This window comes from Lottia gigantea, assembly GCF_000327385.1.
Source record: "Lottia gigantea unplaced genomic scaffold LOTGIsca_45, whole genome shotgun sequence".
In the NCBI taxonomy this organism is placed as follows: Eukaryota; Metazoa; Mollusca; class Gastropoda; family Lottiidae; genus Lottia; species Lottia gigantea.
The window spans coordinates 81,133-103,416 of record NW_008709577.1 but is presented as its reverse complement, the minus strand read 5'-3'; the positions used below and the strand labels follow the sequence as shown (position 1 = coordinate 103,416).

General features: G+C 30.4%; 2 protein-coding genes across 2 annotated transcripts; one reads left to right on the top strand and one right to left on the bottom strand.

The window, feature by feature from the left end:
• Positions 1-84: 84 nt before the first annotated feature.
• On the top strand, positions 85-4,788 carry LOTGIDRAFT_192139 (hypothetical protein). Its single transcript, XM_009060883.1, has 8 exons — positions 85-278; positions 1,445-1,495; positions 1,811-1,937; positions 2,185-2,303; positions 2,523-2,605; positions 2,910-3,024; positions 3,296-3,428; positions 3,988-4,788. Exons 1-8 carry the CDS (start codon positions 170-172, stop codon positions 4,076-4,078), a joined length of 828 nt encoding a protein of 275 aa, XP_009059131.1. The 5' UTR covers positions 85-169; the 3' UTR covers positions 4,079-4,788.
• Positions 4,789-7,770: 2,982 nt separating this feature from the next.
• LOTGIDRAFT_123818 (hypothetical protein) lies at positions 7,771-19,199 on the bottom strand (the record flags this gene model as incomplete). The annotated part of the gene is made up of 8 exons (XM_009060882.1): positions 7,771-7,857; positions 8,279-8,380; positions 8,575-8,933; positions 11,370-11,535; positions 12,686-12,793; positions 13,079-13,165; positions 13,391-13,485; positions 19,064-19,199. Coding segments are annotated over 8 exons (1,140 nt in total), but the record flags the coding sequence as incomplete, so codon positions are not given.
• Between the last annotated feature and the right edge of the window lie 3,085 nt (positions 19,200-22,284).

The window sequence follows — 22,284 nt, the reverse complement described above, 5'->3', positions numbered from 1 at the left end:
TTTAAAATGAAATCGTGGTTTTATTTTGGAACTATATTTTATAGGCACTCCTCAAATCGAGGTGCTGTTAGGCACTTCCGGTAAAAACAATTCCTTTAATGGAAAAGTAGAAAAATTTTGCCAAATGTTTGAGTTTATTTAAATTAAAGACGATTAGATTAATTAAGCGATGTCTGCGAAGTTGAAGAAAGCCGTTGAAGAATGCCGAGATACAAATAACACCGAACTAGATCTGGTAGATAGAGGAATAAATGGTCTTTTAGATGCTCCTGGGCTGTGTAAGTTAACCCAGATTTGTCAATTTGCCTTTGGCCTAGATCTAAAACCAGCCCATTATCCATTTTAATGTAATATGAATGAAGGCATGGCCTTGAATGAGAGCGCAGGTTATTGATAAAATAACAATAAAAAGAAATTCAACCTGATCTGTATGTAATGCAAACTACTTTGTCTTCTAATCATATGTGTGAAGGTATGAATATAAGATCTGTAGACAATCTTTTATAAGGTATCTAGAGAAAGGTGTGAAAGTAATTCATCTATAACGATGACGTCATTTTAACGTGACGTATGATGTCAACAAAGCCGCCATCATTGCTTGGGAGAAAGTCTTGGGAAATTAGGTCAAAGCTGTCATTTTATTCCTTATGACGCAGAGAATATCCAGGAAAAATAGAAATAAAACGTAAGGGTTGTTAAGTTGGTACAAAAAGTCCCTTTCTGTGTTTGAAACAATTGTCGTAATTTATTGAAAGAATTCCAGAATATTCACTCAGAAACTACCCCGATTGACTGCGATCTAGTTGTCGACAAACATGGCGGCCCCCATGATCCGCCATCTTTTTTCTCACTTTTTTTTGACTACCCGTGGGGCATAGATTTTCTGAAACGAATTGATGTTACCATTATAGAGAGCTTTGCTCTCGACGGTTGCCGTCGAGAGAGCTGCGCTCTCATATAATTTGCAAAGTAATTGGTCATCAATCAGAATCAGCCGTGTTATGACTAAATATCTCTGGCAGTCTACTTGTGTTTCCATATATTTAATTAAGCACCCTTGATAAGAAGATTGATACATCTTCTTCTGATAGCTATTTTGATAGTTGTCGGCTTGTGTAGAGACAGGAAAGTTAGGCCATGCATTCCAGCAGACAACTGTCAAATAACTATCAGAAACTGGAAAAGAGTGAAAGGTTTGAGACTACTTAACAGTTTAAGAAAAATTGTAATGCAAAATATAAGTTTAAAATCACTAATTGTTTTGATCATAGCAAATGTTAGTATCGGCATGACTTGCTGCATTTGAATGAATAAAATAAAAACTGAGGTTAAGAAATGTCAAGTTAACAATATTGCTGTCATAAATAATGTGATTAATTGGTATTCGTCAAAATTGATTAAATTTTGCATATTTGTATATGGTTATTTTTTTTATCTTTTCCAGATACTTTAAAACATCTTACCAGACTAACCGTTAGTCATAACAAGATCAATAGTAAGTTTTAGTTTTCTTTCTTATAGTATTCTTATTTATGTGCTGCATTTTATGCCAAGAGTTCCTGTCATTATATTTATTGGATGTTCAATATGGAATGCTTCACTTCATTTGTTATGCTTGGATGGTGTTTCACATCACAGACTGTCATTTTTGTGTTTACACAATTTGAGTTTTGTATCCTTAGTACTTAGTTTATTTATGATAATACAAAGGATATTCATGAATTATTTATGATATCGATAAAACAGATAAGCATATGGTATGAGTTTAGAATGTTTGCTTAATTCTATATCCTGTTTTTTTTATCTATAGGTGTTCCACCAAACATTATAGAGTTATATAGTTTAGAGATTCTGAATTTATTCAACAACCATATTGAGGATGCTGGTCTTCCAACCAATATCAGCTCTATGCCAAAACTTAAATATCTTAATTTGGGGTAAGCTAAATATTATAAATTTCTAATTAATTTAGGTTGTGAAAAATGGCTTCAGGATACATTACTAATAATTATTATCTACCATTTCTGTCGCGAATTTGGATAACCTTAAGATGGAAGGCAATAGCTAACAATTTCTATGGCTCACAAATGTGTTATTTTTTAACACAAATGTAAAGAAAATTATTGAATCCTTTCAAATCACAGATAATTCAATAGTTTTCATCAATTATGCTGTCTTTTTTAGAATGAATAAACTGAATAGTTTACCAAGAGGGTTTGGTGCCTTCCCAGCATTAGAAGTTTTAGATCTAACCTATAATAATCTCAGTGAACACAGTCTACCAGCTAATTTCTTTTGTTTAGGTAAGCTGATTTTTTTATTATCTTTCTGTTACCAGTAATTTTAATTGTGTAAATCTGATTTTTTTGCTACAAATTGGTTATGCACCAATTTTAAATAGTTTTTTAAAAAAACCCTAATAATTCCAAATTTGTCATTTCTAAGAGCCATTTGCTTTTTCTAAGATTGATGTATATTTACATTTGTGTTTTTTAGAAATTAACTGATATCTTTTATTTTAGACACACTAAGAGCTTTGTATTTGGGTGATAATGATTTTGAAACAGTACCTCCAGAGATTGGTCGTTTTAAAAATTTACAAATTGTAAGTAATACATTGGTGTCAATATTTAAAAAAAATTCATTTTGTTCATTGGAATTGTAGCACAAAAGATTAAAGTTTTAGATTTCTAAGGAAAATGTTAAGAAAAAATCTGTGTAATTTGTCTCAATAAGTTATAGAAGAGGTTGTTCAGCTGTAATAAGAATTGATACTTATCCCTGTATTGTGCAGAATTAAAATTTTGTTTAACAAATGGTTTTTTGGCATAGTGAATCTCATACTCACTAGTCCAACTCCATTACCGTACAAATCATAAGTTAGGAATATATTCTTCATTTGATTTTAGTTGGTGTTCAGAGAAAATGATTTGATATCATTACCTACAGAAATTGGTGATTTACATCGACTAAGAGATTTACATATACAGGGTAATAGATTAACTGTATTACCTCCAGAGTTAGGTAAGTTATAAAATAAACACAGACTTAATAAAATTTCAGAGGCCTTCATGTTCAGTTTGTTCAGTTATGTCCACATGGTTTTTTATTTGTCTTACTTTCGAACATGATACAAACTTGATATGACCGAGCAAATAATCTCATAATTCCATTATTCTAAAACACACTGAGTAACAACCCTCTTAACCTCGACTTTTCAAAAAATGTAAACCTCTTTTATTTTCTACCATAAATGTAATAGCGATTATTAACTATTTCTATGTAATTTGAACAGGTAATTTGGATCTAGTTGGTACAAAGCAAGTGTTTAAAGCTGACAACAATCCATGGGTTACACCTATAGCTGATCAGTTTCAAGTTGGTGTATCACATGTTTTTGATTATATAAGATCTGATACCTATAAATTGTAAGTATTATCACTTTTTGTGTTTATACAGTATAAATCAGATGTCCATTTAATTTATGATTGCTTTAAATAATGATTTCATCTAAATTATTTAAAGGGACAGGTGCGGCATTCATTTTGACCAATCATACTTTAGTCTCAGAAATGTGAATTTTTTAGCTATGCCAATGAGTAATAGTGTTCACAGTTCACCGTCGAAATTTGAGCCTTCAAATCCATCTGTGTCCAGAATTATCTGTGTTTGAATGTTAAAATGACGACCTGTTAATTTAAGATACCCTGTGAAATATAAAAAAGACATTTACAGAAATTGTGGATAAAATTCCTAGATTGAAGTATTTTTAAAGGAATTATGCAATTTTCGTACATTTCTAATACTTCTCCAGACCATTTACATATTTTCAAGACTAAATCAACACTTTAAAATGATGTAAGAATTCATTTTGTTCTTAAAATGAAAGCTTTTAATCAAAAAATTCAAATATTATTTTCATCTTGTGCCTTTTTTTTGGTTGTAAAGGTTAGATATCTGATGAATTTTCATGTTTTTGTCTTTCAGTTTGTACGGTAGGCATATAACAGCTGGTGGTGGACCACCTCCAAAGACAAGTGATAAATCAAAAAAACAGAGTCGTCAACCATCTAAATAGATAACTTTAAAAGAACATTTTATACATTTATAGTCAGTAATATATCATAAATATATTGGAATATAATTACTACCTTCCTCTTGTCAAATGTATTTTTTATGCATATTGTTGTAGGATTCAAAACATAAATACACAGTCAATAATATTTATAGGTTTAAGTGGTAATATGCATTTAAGAAAAGGTATGCCACTATGTTCTACCTAATAAATAGACTGTTTATGTTTATGCCTAGGTGTGCATAATATTATGTTTAATAAACCATTTTGTTTCAGATATAAGTTAAGATTAAAACATCTCAACCTGGTGTGTTCACTTAACTTGAATAGTTGAATTGTAAAACTTTGCATTTAAAATAAATGTGGTTAATTTACCAAGGCACACTGAAATCAATATAATATTTTACATCATAAATAAAAGAGCACAATTACCCATGCCAACAAGCCTCAAATTTTGTTAAAAGCTATTTCTTTAGCTGAAATTTTAGTTATAATTTTTTGTTATGTATATTTTTTTAGGAGCATGTTGATTAGTTATGTTTTATTGTGGGCTAGTACATGTAGAGATTTTTTTTTCATGTTTTTATTTATTATACATTATATATCTTACTGTCAGTTGTTAATGTTATATCATACAGCATTGACTATTAAATCATTTATTTTTTATTTCATGAAATGTAAAATATAGCAAATAAAATCTTTGTATCAATGTACTGTTTGAAATTCAGTTAACTCTGAAGTTTATTAACATAATATAGATAAAATGGGTTTCCATAGAAAGATATATACGTTAACACAGTTGAAAAGTTAACCCCTTGAAGTTGATATTCAAACAGCCATGCATTGGCAAAGATTGGTGATAAGAGGCTGAAAGCCAACAACAAGCTATTGTAAACACTTGCATAGCATCATAATTTGTCTTATCTTGAGGTGGATTTCAAGCCCACAGATTGTTTTGCAGATGATAAACTAAATAGTGAGAGGCCATGATCTCAATATTTTAACATCTTTGAATGATTCAGAATATTTTCTGGTCAATCTTACAATAGATAAGCTCGAGTATGAACTTAAGGAACCACATCAAGAAATGGAACAATATAATTTATTATGTTTGATTATTATACAACCATCACCAATAATAATCTGAATTAATTATACTTCATTATATTGCACAGAATAATAAAATAACAAGAAAATAACTCAGTATCTAACAGTACCCTAATTCTCAATGATAAACTTACTCTGATTATAATGGCTACATTTTTTGGCCAATGGGCAATTTTACTTTCTTGAATAGATCTAACTAAATGCTATTATAGCTCTAAATAACTTTTTTTTAAAATTCAGTTTTCATCATTAATGCTACATGTAAAGATGCTTTTATTTAGGTACATAAATATATGAACTAAGCATTTGCAAAATATCATCCGTGTCTCAAAACTTCAAACATCAAAAGCACATTTGTTATGCATTATAATATGCCAAAAAGCCCATATAGCCATCAGTTGCATAATTGGAACAAAAATTAAACAAAACAAAGCTTTAATGACACACCAAGATTTTTTTTGTTCAAAAGGTTCAACCATGCAAATACTCATTAGTCACTAATAAGCCAAACATACAAGTTTATTACAGACAAAAATAATTTTACTCATTTTAGCAATTTTCAAAATTAAGAAATTCTAAGGCAAAAGACACGACAGTAAGTACTAGTACATTAAAGAATGAAATAATCTATTCTATATGAATAGTATATTAATAATATCATCTCTCAGTTAGTTACTAATAAATAAATAAAAAATACATAAAATCTAAAATAGTCTCAATAATGAAAATATAAAATAAATTCAGCACTCTTTTGCAATTTAATACTTGTTAACTAAAATAGGCTTTTATTTCAGCTGCTTTAAAATCAAGTGAAACCAAATAAACATTGAAATAAAATAAAGTCACCAAGATCCATACTATCTACCAAGCTGTCTTCACATTCAATGAACAAATATAAAATTCATGCTCAAAATGCCCGTCAAAATGTCTTAGTAAACTTTCAGGTATATCTCTGCTTAATATTTGAGTTATTCCTTCAATTTTTGGATCTGTTCCAAATTGATTCTCTATCAAACATATTTGACAATACCTCATTAATTGAATACTAGATATCAGTATTATGCTGTATATACAATACTTGCTATATTACGTCAAATGGAATGTGGTCTCAAGCTGAGCAGGAATTAACATAAAATATTACAGAAAAATATGTATAAGCATAAGGGGAAGTCCAATCACACTAAAAACAGGTACTTGGAGTCACTTCAATATTATAAGATTTTCACTTTAAACATTATTTTGCTGTGTTATAAAAGTATTTGTGTGAAATATGAAAATTTACCTCTGCTACTTTAAATATCAAATTTACAAACAAAGCTCAAAACAATTACATTAAATACTGATAGAAAAATACAAACAAATGATAATAAAAACAAAAACAAAGCTAAATATGATGAATAAGGGGTGTTAAGGCTGACCAAACCCTTATGTTGTTAAATTATCTATCCATAAGAATATCTTTTATTTATTGATGTTGAAGTTACATCAAAGAATAAAAATAAGTACACAGCCAAGTACAAATCGAATTCAATTGATTAGGTCAATGCCACTGACACATGTTCCAATCCCCATCAGAACAACTTAAATGGAAGTCTAAGTCCAACTTTCTGTTCCAATTACAATTTTTCTTCCTCAAAATATACAATCTCAATTTCATGTTAAAATCATACACATTTGTGCACAATTTTTACATATGTTGCCATATTAAAATTTGAGTAACATATAAAATATGCTCATGGAAATGGAAATGTACAATTTACCCCTATATTTAAGTATATAAAATAGTCTAGCCTATATGTTATTGTTTACTAAGTACAAAGATAACAAATAATTACAGGTACTAACGAGGGCTAATATAAGTACTAATTAATCTATAATGAGTGTATAAAATATGATAAAAGGATAATGAGGTATTGTTGTCAAATGAAATCCTGAATTCCATGAGTTTAGGCATATTATACATGAACTTGTATTAATTTAAATCTTAGCCAATTCTCAACTTGCAAATAATATATGAAAAACGAAGAAACTGTGATGCAAAAGTTGTGCAAAATAGCAAAAAATAACCAAACACGAAAATGCAACACAATATCTCCTTAGTAATCAAGTGCATGAAATATATCTAACTTGAAACGGCCAAACACAGAGATCACAGATATCTTAAATTTAGGGCACGATATTGAAAAAGCAATCTGCAAATGAATAATTTTTCACTATTTCAAAAAACTTAACAACTTATCGAAAATCGAAAAAAAAGAAAGATGGCTTTATATGTGAAAAATTTGATAGCCTGAGTTGTAGGTGGGACTGCATTATATAATTACATCTTTTATATTGCTGGGATAATTTGCATAGATTAATCAATAAGACACTTGGTAAACTAATACTTGAACTGTTTCTTATTTCATTTAAAATTCCTTGTTGTAGCTATGTAACCTATCTTATTACTGTAGAATCATTTTTTGTTATATGGAGAATATTGCCATTTTAACTCTGATAAATAGTTGGAATGGTTTCTTTTTATTGGTTAATAATTCAACCAATCAGATCAATTTGAGTCAATAATAATACAATTCTAAAATATTATCTCATGGTTGTAATTTACGAGTAAAGTTTTCAGGGAAGACTCCTTTCACACCATCTGACTGTTTTATACCCATTACCCAACCATCATCCTGTCAAAATACAAATAATTAGATATTAGTATCTTGTATCAATTGTGTTTATACTGAAGTCTAGTTTAAGCAACCACCATAACTTCTCCAAATGAATACTACTTAATTTTTTCATGAAATGAATTATTAGATGAATTTTCTAAAGACTTTGGAGTTATTTTTGCGAAGGCATTGACTAATTTCTCATCAAATTAAAGATCCATTTCATGGTGGCAGCTGGAATTGGAAGTTTATGTCCTACTTTTCTGCTCTTGATAAGATAGATATAGAAGGACAGTGTACAATGTACTGAGAGGAAGGTATTGCTAGGACAGCAATATAAGACTACTCTTTAACAATTCGGTTTTTAAATATGTACTATTGGGTGAAGTTTATTGTCCCATCTGAATGATTAGAATTATGTCCAGAAGAACAACCTTACCTGTTCCTCTTCATTTTCATATGGTATTACCCAAATAAATTCTCCTGTATCAAAACTTAGTTCATCAACATCCTCACCATTATATGGATGTGTTGCTTGTACCTGTCAACGATAGAAAATCGTTTGATGTCCTACTTTAAGAGAACACTGGATGGTCCTTATTTCAAAATTGATTTTGAGTGAGGCTAATTTTACTATCACTATTGAGTTTTAGCTCTCAGCTCATGAGTCATGAGGTTAGGTGTAATTTTGCGAGATTTTGAATCCATGATTTTAAATTATGATTTGAAAATTACCTGATAAAGTAAGTTTGGTGGAGCTTCTTTAACTGGTTGATTAGAAGCAGGACTTTTATAAACTGGCTTCTCTTCTTTTTTTGATTCTTCTTCTGTTACCTCCTTAACATCTTCTTTTTCTTCTTCTTTTGGTTTTGGGCTTTTGGGTTCATCATAAACATTAACATCATCATGATGATCTTCAGGTGTTTCAGAAGGTGTTATATGAGTATTATCTTCAGCAGGTGGTTCAGGTGGGGGATAATCGGGTACATCTGGTTGACCTCCTGTCCCATTTTCTTTAGCGTCTGCTTTTGCTTCATTCACTTTCTCATCCTCTTGTATTCCATTTATTTTAACATCTTCTTGTGCATCATTTTCTTTAACATCTCCTTGGGCTCCATTTACTTTGATTTCTTCTACTACTTTAGCTTCTTCAACCTATGAAATTAATGATTCAAAATGATCAAGCCTCATACAATTTTTATTTTCATCAAGAAAGTCATACCTGTCAAATTTCATACAGTAGAAACAAGCTAAAATAAAGCAAATGATTCTTGTCAAAATGCTGATTGAAGTCAAAGAACACAGAATAATTTTTGAAATCTTAAAGTCATCAATACCTTTTTAGGTTCTTCCTTCTTTTCAGCTACATTTTCCTTACTGCTGTCTTCTGCTGGTTTAAATTGTTTTAACCCTTTAGATTCCAGGGTAGAATTAATGACTTCTTGATTTGTGTAGATGTTCTCTATTAGAAAAAAAAACCTATTTTTATCTAAAACTATAATACTGCAAATTTCACTTCAATTTCATATGGGATTACATATGGAATCTAACCTGAAAGGTTTTATCTAAAAAAAAACGGCCAGATATCAAAAAAAAAGTATTTATCTAAGTAAATGAATAAGACATTGCAAACTAATTTCACTTATTTTAAAATTTGTTATATTTGTATTGTTATATTAAGAAAAAAAAACAGGACCTTGTACTAACCTCCACCATTTATTTTAACTGGTGAATTTGGGTTGCTGTCAGAAAATGAACTGGAACCTGCTGTCTCATCAAAACTATTATGACCATTTATTTCTTCATCACTACTGTAAAAACAATAATTTGCAATATTTAGCTTGGGTTATCTAGACATTAAAGGTAAATGATGGATTTAAACTCATTGTTATCTATTTTCATTGAAATTGTAAATGGGTTCCAACTGGCATGCAGCCTTTAAGTTCAACATCAACTTTCATTTTTCACCTTCAGTGTAATTTTAGTTTAACCAGAGACACCCCCTCCATAAAAAGAGTCGTTGGCACTGTCATCATGAAATTATCTTTTTATAACAATGGACAGATATTTATCAGGGTTTGAAGATGTCATATATTTTGCATTAAATATTTCAAAAACATTAAAAAAAGAAGATTTAACTGGAGGTAAGCTAAAATTAATGGCATGGGATTATATGGACATATCAAATTTAGGGCAATAAAATGTCTTTATTAAAATTTTCTTAATTTCTTAATATTCAAAACAATTACACTCCATTTCATTTTAATTCTTCTTCAAGCAGCTTGCTTTACAACATTAAAATGCATGCTAAATTGAAAGTAGTTATAAAGCTATAGGCCCCGGGTACTCCAGTAGTCTTTCTTGTGGAATTTATCAATTCACATCAATCACATTGTAGATCATTTCAAAACTGGCTTTTTTGTTTTGAAGATTGCTTTGAGAAAGGCATTAAGTGATAAAGCAAAATCTTAACATGTTATATAAAATATACACAAACTGTTAAATTTCAGTTTTTTTTGTCAAAATAATGTCAGTGCAATTAATTAAGCAAAATAAAATGAATTAAAAGGGAAATATTGATAATAAACTGTTAATAAAAACAAATAAAGCTGAAAGTGAGAGGTTATGAGGTAAAACTTACCGATAGGTACTATCAAGAAATCTGATATACAAGAAAAGTATGTGATATTTCTATTTTCACTACAAATATCACTTAATAAATTTAGAGTCTAAATCATATCTGAAATCCTTATGTTACTCACAATATTTCATTAAGCCTAGACTTTTCAAAATATCCTTTAAGTGTTCAACTAGTTTTTTTTCAACAAATTTAGGTTAGGTTAACTATAATAATGATTAAGGTTGAGTAAAGTTAAGACTATATTGACCATCAAAAGAAAGGCTGAACAGACTAAGATTGTCCATAAAATATATCATAGACAAAACATAATAACTTATTCATTAGAGAACATAAAGTATATAATCTAAATATAAACATTGAATAAATATAAAATAAAATATGATGACTTACTCATTAGAAAATGCTTTACTAATAGGTCTTTTTGGTGTATATACAAAATCTTTATAATCTCTCTTTAAATCTGTTGTTATTTCAGTTTCACTATCAGCTATCTGTAATTTGATGTAAAATATATCAGTAAGATACAATTGAGTTATTGACAAGTAGTTTGTTTATCTCCAATGAAGTCTTAATGTTAATAAAATGTCTTCTGCCAAATTCTGTTGAGAACCTGTAGGGCTACAACAAACTTTCTTTTTGGATAAGATAAAACACAGTGACTTGTCATTTTTTTATATTTTGGTAAATAAGTAGGTTTAAATGCTGCCTGGGAAAAAAATTTTAGCATCCTACTATATATTACTGCTCTATATGTGTCACTTGAGGGTGACTTTAACACATGAACAAATCTAAAATGTGAATAACATTGATCCTCCAATCAATGTATGTTTATAAAATCAATTAACTAAATGGTATTATGGTCTATGAACATTTTTCAATCTACAAGGACTTACCTTGGCTATTTCACCGTGGAAAGTATTTTCTATATCAAATAAATCTCCAAACAACTGAGCATAGAATGTAACTCTACTGTTATGGAAGTCTGGTAATTCTTGATGTAACTCATTATTAATACGTAGATATATCTGTTTGGCATTCGACAGATCTTCATGTGCCTGCATAATTCAAAGATAGCTTGCCAGGCAAGGTAATATATGCCCACTGGCAGCTTTGATTTTAAATAAAAATATTTGGCAGTAACAATACCAGTATGAAATATTCAACCTTCAGTCTTACACGTCTTTTAAACTTTTTGGGGTGATACTGAATAATACTAATAAAGAGTGAAGTTGGGGTGTCCAGATTTAGATTTTGTCATTGATCCCAAGTGGTTGGAAAGTTTTCAATCTGATAATCCAATGGAGTTAAATGGAGGGCCTATTGGCTGTAAACTGTGTTAGTCCAGGTTAGTGCCTAGTCGATTGATTATTTATAAGTCAAGATTTCGACTGGAGTGTCTCGGTAAATGGAAGTGAGAGGCGACAGGTGTGTCTTAGGATAGATAGGTTCACTTCTTTAGCATTTGCTTTGGCAGATGGGTTGGTAATAGACTCACCTGAGTGAGGTGAGTGAGTCTAATCAGTCTGAAGAGTTCAAACACGAACGAATATAGTCACAGATAATCAGGGATAACTGGCATAGCCAATCTTTATCTCTTGCTGAATAATACTACCAAATTTTGTAAAAATCTGTCAAGAATTGTGCCATCTAGAATGTTGGAGAGCTAAAAATTGAACTTGTTTTCAAGAACAAAGGCAATAACTCATCCTAATATATTTCGATTTCTCTGATTTTCAATAGGGCTCATCCTTGGGTGATTACAAACAATCATACCAAGTTTCTTCAAAAATCATTCAAGAATTGTGCCAGTGTTTACGAGTAATTGTGGACCAACATTAGGACCAACAGACATTGGTGACGACAATATATACCCCCCATTTGTCCAGACAATTTCCACATATTTAGAACCTCACATAATACCCTTTTTACTGTCTTGCTGATAAAATTTTTTTTAGTCATTTCTTGAATATTGTTAACTCATATACTAAGGGTTCATTACAAAAATTTACATGTGGAATTTTCTTTCTCTCTTAAGGGTTGTGAAGTGACTCAATAGTAAGTAAGTTGTATTGTTACTTATAGACCTTCAGGTGTAATGGGCTTCCATTCCTTGTCGGAACCTTTGGAAAGCTTCTATGAAATATCTATATTTGGCTATAACCTACAATACATCATTCCCATGCCCAAATTGTTAATTGCACATACCTTATGAACTTTAGCCTCATCTTTCTTCTTTGCCATTTGTATAACATCAACAGAATGTTTAGCATTATCATAATACATCAATTTACGACCTCTTTTATTTATCTTAGCCTAGAAACAGTTAGATAAATAATAAACAGAGTAAGATCATTACTGCAAGCGAGTGTAATCAATGCCCTGAAGTGGTGATAGTCCAAATGGGTGTGGTACGCTTTGTTAAGAACCAGATATAGGATATTACTACTGAAAAGTGATACAGATGGCTTAAATTTAGCTCTAGACTAGACTAATCCTTTCAACTTCATTTTAACAATTACAGAAGGAATCCTCTCATTCATGAACACTTCAATCCTGTGAACAAAACATTTGAATATATCCAATGATCTATAATAATACCTTTAATGTAGGGAATGAAGCCTGATAAGCTAACATAGGATCAACCACTTTATCATGTAATCTGGAGAGATAATTTACCCATAATGTCTCTGAAGCCTGAAATTAAATTCAAAACAAAATTATACAAAAAATCACATGCATTGTATTATATCGAAAAAAATATCACATATCTGAATAAACCATTTAAATAATGGTAAATAATTAAACTAATATCATTATTGAAATAACTGTATCATAATATATTTATCAAATAATGCAGTTCAATCAAAAACAATCAAAAACAATTTTCATTTATATATTTTTCATACCAACCTTTAAATTTTCGCTGAAATTTTTTTCTTCTGTCCATTCTGCCTCGTATGTTTCTTCTACTGCTGAATAAAATGATTTACTTGCTGCTGATAGTGCTGAAAATACAAATATAACAGATGAATGTTTATTTCAGTTTACCTTTCTATAGAGCTAGATCCCTGGTACCTAACCTCATGGTTTAATAGTCATTTGGGTACAAGCAAACACCATTGAACCTTAGAAGCTGTTCCCGCAATTTCTCTTTAATCATAGGAAACTTGTAAAGGACATCCACTAAGTGATATATGTATTAGAGTGAAACTCTGATAGATAGAATGCGGTGCTAAGGAGAAGTTTTACTGTATAGTGCTTTTAATTAGCGATTTTCATTGAATTATATTAGAAATATATGTTCTATCTGGCGTGTCACCTTTAATGGTAACTGAAATATAGTTGATTACAATATGTGTAACTAATAAATATACAGACTGTATAAACAATTAATCATGAGTTTATCTTATTATCATATCATATGGTTATCTTTGAAGCTTTAGGTATACTTTCACTATTATATATTTTTATACGCCCACATCTCTCTATGTGCACGTATATTGTTGGCACCCCTGTTCGTCTGTCGGTCCGTCAACATTTGCTTATAAACGCTCTAAAAACTAGATTTTTTGATGGAATAAAATGAAATTCGGTATGTATATACATATTCATAAAAACGAAGATCAAGTTTGAATTTGAGCTATTTTCGACCATTAGAAGCAGATTTATTGCCATTGCCCCAAAATCTTGAATATTTACCTTCTGCATGCCGTGGTGGGCGTATATGGCTGTGGTCCACTATCTTTTAGAAGATGAAGTCATATAGGATAATGATCCGAAGATACAAACTGTTAAATTTAAATTACTTTTCAAAAAACTACTGTCAGACAACTTTGAAATGAATTTTTTATACTGTTCTACATTTAAAAAGACTAGGACCATACAGAGTACAATGATCAATATTATTTCAGGACAGCAGTATAAGACTATACACTCCAACTGTCAGGGGGTCTTGAATGTGCATTGCATTCTGTTAACGTCAAAGCTTTTATGTGCTCCAAACTTCAACCCTATTTTATCTATTATAGTAATCATTTATCAAATTTAAGAAAAATGTGATGCACTCCATGACATGTCCTTGGGCAAAACAATACTACATAATTCAATTAGGTAAAAGTGAAATGAAATTTAACTTTGCATACAAAAAAAAGCAGTTGACATTCAATTAACCATGAAATTATATCATTCTCACTAAAATTATTTGATTTTTGACAACAGACTGTTCATAGTTAAAATATATAATAAATTGATCAGATTAGACATCTGAAAGTAATCTGATGATTGTCTGAGGCAAATATTCAGATCCAGTGTTCATAAACAATTCTATTTGAACAGAAAGCCATCATTTTCAGGTTTATAGGAAGTAGACAGCTCAGATAACATTTTTTTTAACATAAGGTCGGAAATAGAAATGGAACAGAACTTAGGTCAAATTAACATGAATAGAATTTCTAGAGTTACCTGAACAGAAAGTCACCATGTTTAGGGTAATAGGAATTCAACAACTGAGAGTTATCTTAAAGGAGTTGTAAAGATGTTTTGGTGCTTTTTTATGTATATCAGGGATACCATTGACTTCTAATAGGTCATCATGTAAAAGGTAATAGGAATTTAACAACTGAGTTATCTGAACAGAAGGTCATCAAGTTTATGGTCAAGGGAATTTGACTGAGAGTTATTAAACATATCAGGGTAACAACTGAAAGATTTTGGGCACCTTAATAGGAATGGTACAACTATTTGGAGAGACATAAGTAACTGTATAGGAATTTCCAGGTTTTATCTACCAATAGGTATTTGAACAGTTATCTATCAGATTCAAAATCAACAGAAATTAAAAACAATATTATCTGAACACTTGGTTAACAGAATTCCAAAACTAAAAACTAGCCAATAAAAATTGTCTTTATAATACATAATTAGAAATAGAAATACAGTCAACTGTTTATATTTATGTTAAGAAATGGACCAGATGTGCATAAATATTGTTGTATATTAAGTACTTTACAGTATTATATACTCTATAGTATAAACTCAATATTTAGGTTTTTTTCATGCTTGGTTGAACTAAGGTAAAAATAAAAACTGTCATAAATTGTTGTGGAAACTGACTCAACTATTTCAGTTATTGTTGTAATAGAAGCCTCAGGGTAATTTCATCATATTAATATGTAAATAACCCCTACAACTGTCAGATTTTTTCTGTACTTTTATAGTTGTAGTTTAATATACTCTACTTTTATCAATTATATTTTACTACAAGTTTACATTTCATTTCATGGAACAATGCACACCTTTCACAACCTTAATCGAATTTTCTTTAATTCATTCATAAATTCTATTTTATGTCTTTATTAAAGTTAACATATACATTGTGTTTACAATAAAAGTCATATAGTCCTCTAATATTCAGTTTAAAAGCAAAGAGAAAAACATGAGCTTTCTCAAAGAGTTAACGCAATAGCCCCGTTTACATTATAAAAACCTTGTAGTGTAAACAGTTGAGCCTTCTGAGAACTTTGTGTATGGATCTTGACCCCTTAACATTTTCTACTGTTTCTGTGAGCAGACGAATTTGCTTTCATCCGTGTTATTAGAAGGTCTCTAACGAACTCTTTCGTGAAGAGATACATTAAAATGTATCTGAGAACACAAGATTGTTTACACTTTTGTTATTGAACTGTCCTCAATATACTCGAAATTGTAGTAGTGTAAATGGTAAAATATTTGTGATTTTATCGCATTCAGGTCTAATCCTAATGCCTGTGCAACTATTTATAGGTAACCAACAACTGTAATTGACCACTGTTTGTTTGATATTTCTTTTTACAAACCCTATTGCCCTTTTACATCTAAAGAGATAGCTTGCCAGTCAGTGTAAAATACATCCACAACATCATTGAAGATGGGTTTGATTAATTTTTAGTATAAAATTGAGCAAATTATTTGGTGCTTCTAATGAATTATCATGAATTCTTAATTGTATCATTATGTTCTTATTGCATATAATTAAGAGTTTTACCCAATCATAAATGTCCATGTATGTACAGTTTGGATAAAAAAAAAAATACTTTTTGACCTTTCTTGATTGGTCACTCATTGGAATTCTGCTGGTAATTCTCTTCTAATTTAGCTAATTTTGAATTAATTATGAACATGTGAGACAAACTAGTATTTCTCCTAGTCATTAGAACACCTCTACTTTCTATTCATATAAGTATTAGCATTTTCATATTCATAAATGAAAATAATTGAACTCATCTTTAAAGAAATGGAAATACTGGTAATGTACACACAACTTTCAGTTTTTTAGGGTATGTGCAGTTGAAATTATACATATAGGATTGTATATTAAATAATAATTTAGTCTAATTTTCTACTGAATTGTTTTGACTCTTTTAACTGATTTGTCAAATGCCAAAAATTGTGCAACTGAAAGCACCTTAATATGAACATTCTATAACTTTCCCCTTATATGACCTGTTCGAAAATAGAGTGTCTAATACAAAATAATAAAAATAATATAGCCTTGCAAAGTAAGATGACACCAGCAGATTTGATTGCAAGAACAGATCATTGTTTGTAGTCTGTAGAGTGAGCCATGAGCCAAGTGTGAACAGAGGGATTACAATATGCTTCCATACTATGTGTGGGGATATAAAAATCAAAAGAATCCATAAAGAATTGTTGCTTAAGGAGTGAATATAAGTTGCACTATATGGCTCATACACTAAGTTGCATGTGACATTTTGGTGAAAAATTATCAGATGATCCTGAAAATTGATAGATATCATCTTCATAATGACATTGACCCACAACATAAAAAGGAAAAGAATCCATAAAGAATTGTAGCCTGTAGAGTGAGTAAAAGTAAAATGTGAACAGACAGACAGGGCGATTACAATATATCACCACATTATAATGTGGGCGTATATACATGTTAATATATAATGGATTATATATTAGTTCAAACTTTCTGAATTATATTTCCTGTTTCAGCTCTGTCTCTACATAAGAAACCAAATAATGCATGAACAAAGACATGCGATATATTGAATTTATATTATACAATATAGTAATTGTATCGTAAAGGTTGAAAAAGGCTTGGGCCATTCATTATGTTAATACATGTCCCTTTTAAATAACATAATATCATATTGCAACTTGACCTTCTAATTCTTTATGAATAATACAAAGAATGCGTATCAACAAATATAAAAGAGAAAAGTAGGTCGTGAATTTGAAACTGTAACTATGTATAGTATTTGAGATTCAGGTATCAGTTGACACTCAATTATCAACCTATCCTATAGAAATATATCTAATTAGAAAATTGATGAAATTAATAATCTTTCCTCAATCTGACACTTGTATCTTTTATAAAACTAGTAAATCTTATAGATCAGTTTTATATTTCACAGGTATTTTATTTAATTATTTGCTGTCATCACTTTTATTGTTCAGGTAAGTCTACCATGTGTCTTTATACCAACCTTGGCACATGTCAAAAAATTGTAAGCTAGAAGGCCAATCTATCAATCAAAAATTGTTAGTTTTTAGCAATATTTCACTCAACAACACAGATCTTGCTGGTAAATCTAATTTTTTCCATTGAATGAAGGAAGTACAAAAATAATTGGACTCAATATTAGCAAAATCAGCAAAATCACAAAACCATATCAGAATTTATTGTCTCACTACATTAAACTCTGATTTGATATTTGCTCTCATTTCATAAATATTTAAAATAAAATTTTCAATCGTATGCCATTTGTCTTAGAATGCCTTTGGGTCCATAGGAATACAAGGTTCAATGATTTTACATTTAAAATAGAAACACTTCCCTCCTTGAAAATTCACGTGAAAATGACTCACTTTTCGGACTGAAAATTCCCCTCTATAAAATCATCTTTACAAATGGTATTTTTTTCAGTGGTTAACATTTTCATCAACCCAAAGGCAATCTAAGACCTTTGTATTATTTTGTAGTTGGTATTTCAATTCATGGAAAAATGATTGTCAAAATTCAATTCAGAAATCATTGTTGTCAGAGAGAGAGTAGGTGTAGGGTTTAGGGTTTAGATAATACTGGTATATGACTATAATAAAATATCACAAAGAAGACCTCACCTCACACCTATAAGTATTTAAAGTATGCTTGTGTCATGACATAATGATGTACAATACATGTATTTATACAATCAGTTTGATGAATACATGCATATTTTCAAGTGTAAAGGGAAAGGTTTGCCATTCGTTTGACCAATTATACTTTTTTCTTAGAAACTGGGATTTTTTTTAAATCTAATCAGTAATCAGGCAATTTAGCCTTCAAATCTCTGTGTGTCCAGAATTATTCGCGTTTGAAAGTTAAAATGACATTTTATTGGGATTGTCATATATAGAAAAGACATATATAGTAATAGAAAGTGAAACTCCTAGTTTAAGGTATTTTTGAAGGAATTATGAGATTTCTATACATTTCTAGTATTTCTAGTATTTACATATTTTCGAGACCCAAATTCAACCCCCAAAATGGCTAATCTGTCCCTTTCAAAAAAAAGAAATTGAGATGAGACTCACCTTCTAATGCATGTAAATATTTTTTTAATTCTTTCTGTAAGTGATGAGCTGACTCTTGTTGTCTTTCTATTTTTATCACTAGTTCATCAAATTGCTCATCTGTTGTTCTTTCAGCCTTTCCTAGATTCTGTAATACCTACAATTAACAAACACCATAATAAGTAGATATTTACAAGATTTTACAGGGAGGAAATGGCGGGGTGAAATCTGGTTGTTTTCTATGTAGCTCTCTGAATAAAAAAATTGAGTAAATATTGTATATAACATCATTGTTAATACATTTTCAAGTTTCCAAATCAGCCTATAATAAGCAATTATCATATGGAAAATTTGTGATGGTTAAATGAAAACGAGTTAAAAGAGCTTTTTGTAAAACACAGTTCAAGTCAGTTTTTACTCAATGGAGACTCATATTTAACTCTAAAACCAGGTTTTCCCATTAGCAGATAATTAGTATATTTCCATTTATCAATTTTGTTTCACATCTAGTGATGGCTTATATTGTTTCTGAATGATGGAAACATGACACATTTGGCAACAAAGCTAGCTAAACGCTAAATTTTTATAACAACTCAGTGAAAATTTGATTTTTCAGCCAGTAATAGAAAGTTGTAGAGCTGGAGACAACTCAACATTCGTCTTCGGTAAGACTGCGACCCAAATTGACCATGTTGATGATTCAAGAAATATTTCCTCAACTGAAACAGGTTCAAGTTCAAGTAACTGCACAATAAAGATATTTGAACAAAAAAAACATTTCATTACTATGTGTAATTTGAAATGTGTTCATGGCAGTTTCATCCTAACAAGCAACATTTATATTGTCTTAACTAATGGAAAGCATGGTCTGAAGCAAGGACTACTCATTTACAGTGCTGTTAGTTTTCACAATGATCAAAACAATTTTTTGTCCTGTGCTATAATAAAGAAAAAGCTGCTTTGTATAATTTGTATTTAGTTGAGAAAAGTTTATCCATAAGTATTATAAGTATTTGGCAAATTAATGTTTGTTATTTCATTTACAGGCATTTACATTTTTGAATTTTAGATGAATTTCAGGTTAATGTAGATTGTTAATGCACCAAGTCAACTATCATGTTCTAATGAAGCATATTGTTAGTGAGCCATGCTCTAGTCATTGTAGGAAAGACATTGTTGTCAAAGTACTTTCACTTAGCTTTTACATGTGGTATACAGACTTTAAAGCTCTACCTAGTACAAGTTATAGTAAGATAATATATCACAGAACAGAGTACAGTGAAACCTCTCTAACAGGTATCCCACTGGACCAATGGAAAATGTTTGCTTAGAGAAGTAGTCCATTTATTATGCAATAGGCTAATCAAACAGAGTTCCAGAGTTTACAGCTCGTCTGCTATGCAAGGTTACTTGACACACAAACTTCAAATATCATGTGGGAAATTTTATTGTCGTTTTGCAGAACTCCTTTATAAATACATTAAATCTGTTTCTGACATTTTGGCTGATTTGTTTGGTCAGATATGAATTGTATCTGGTTGTATCTCACGATTTTTACCATTGTGGTAGTGGCGGGTGTCACGCGAAGCAGAGTATGCCTACTCTTTTCGAAACACCTGATGGTACTTCTCTTTGGAGGAGTCCACTACCACACAACTTTTACTCTTGATTTTGCCATACTTTGGATGAGATTTTGATTAACGGAATTGTCCTGCTTTTTTATTCCATCCTTGGTCATATGTTGGTCCATATAAGCTTAAGCAATGTTTAATAAGTACAATGGACATCAATTTTTAATTGAATTAGTAAGTAATTATTTTGTTTGATAATTTGTCAAGGCACTTGTCATCAATACAATTAACGGACATCAACAAATTGCAGATAAATAAAATCCAGAGTTGCTGGTTTAGAGAGGTTAATTAACTAAAGATTAGCCACTTTAGGACCTTATTTTGAAGGTGTATTGTGGTTTAGAGGTGTGCCGGTTTATTAAGAGTTTCCTTCTATTAAATCAGTCAGGAGTTTCAAACTCATAGCAGGATGTCGGCTTACAGGGAATATGGTTTGGGGAAGTTTGACTGTATCTTTAAAACTGTGATACACTCCGTGTAATTTGTTTAACGTGTGCACCAGGGCATGCGGGCATGAAATACTTGGGACTTAAGTTAATTATTGGTCTAGTAGTTTGACATACTATAATATGTAGAAGGACCATAGTAGTAAAAAGATTTGAATAAAGTATGATATATATATTGTTCAGTGAAGGGAAACAGGTTGAGATGTTAATCTATACATATCCTACAGTATTCTCTATCTAGTATAAAATACATCCTACACTAACTTAACATAGATATAATATATATCATGCTGTTATTCATTCACTATCATTCTTTTGTCATTTACTTTCACTTTTCTATTTTAACAATCAACATGGTCTCTGTTCACAGAACAGAAAGAGAGGAACTGTAGATGTGCTGAAGGTAGAGATGATCACAATAAACCAATGATCAACTTTCAGTCACACCACAAGTATACCCTTTAATGTCATTAGTGACCCACTGCTTTAATCAGATCACCCAAATAAGATCTAATGGTAAAGAAGAGGAATGGTTTCAAAGGAATAACCATCAGCTAATTAGTGAATATAAACTTTACTCTAGTTGCCAATAATGCTTAGCTCTCTTTGATGCAGCATAGACCACCAAAGAAGGTTGAATTGTAGAGAGAGTTATCCACTCCTAGCCTGACCTCTCTCCTGACTTTAAGATCTTAATTTTTCCTCTGAAATAGTTGACAGAATTTAATACACATTGTCAGGTCAATTTCAAAACAAATATTTTGTCTGTAATTAACAATTACTAAGATCCCATGGCAGTAAAAGAGCCATTATAATCCACTATCAAGCCCACAAATTCAATCAAAAACATTTGCATGTTTGATTAAAACTAGTTAAAAAAAGCCCTGTGCCTTCAAGGTTGGTGATCATGATCGTCTTTATAAAAGAAAAGAGAGATTCTATCTAATGCAGTATGAGTTTTTCAATGATGTAAAACCTCTATGTTATCTTATACATTCTTCAATATCATTTAAGTGGAAATATCATATATTTGTATGATACATCAGCTGAAAATGAAATACAAAAAACCTTCCTTGTCTTAGTTTTGAAACCAATCTGTTTATTCATAAGAATGACAAAATGCAATTAAAACCAAATGTAGTGGGACAGCAGTCAATATGTTGAA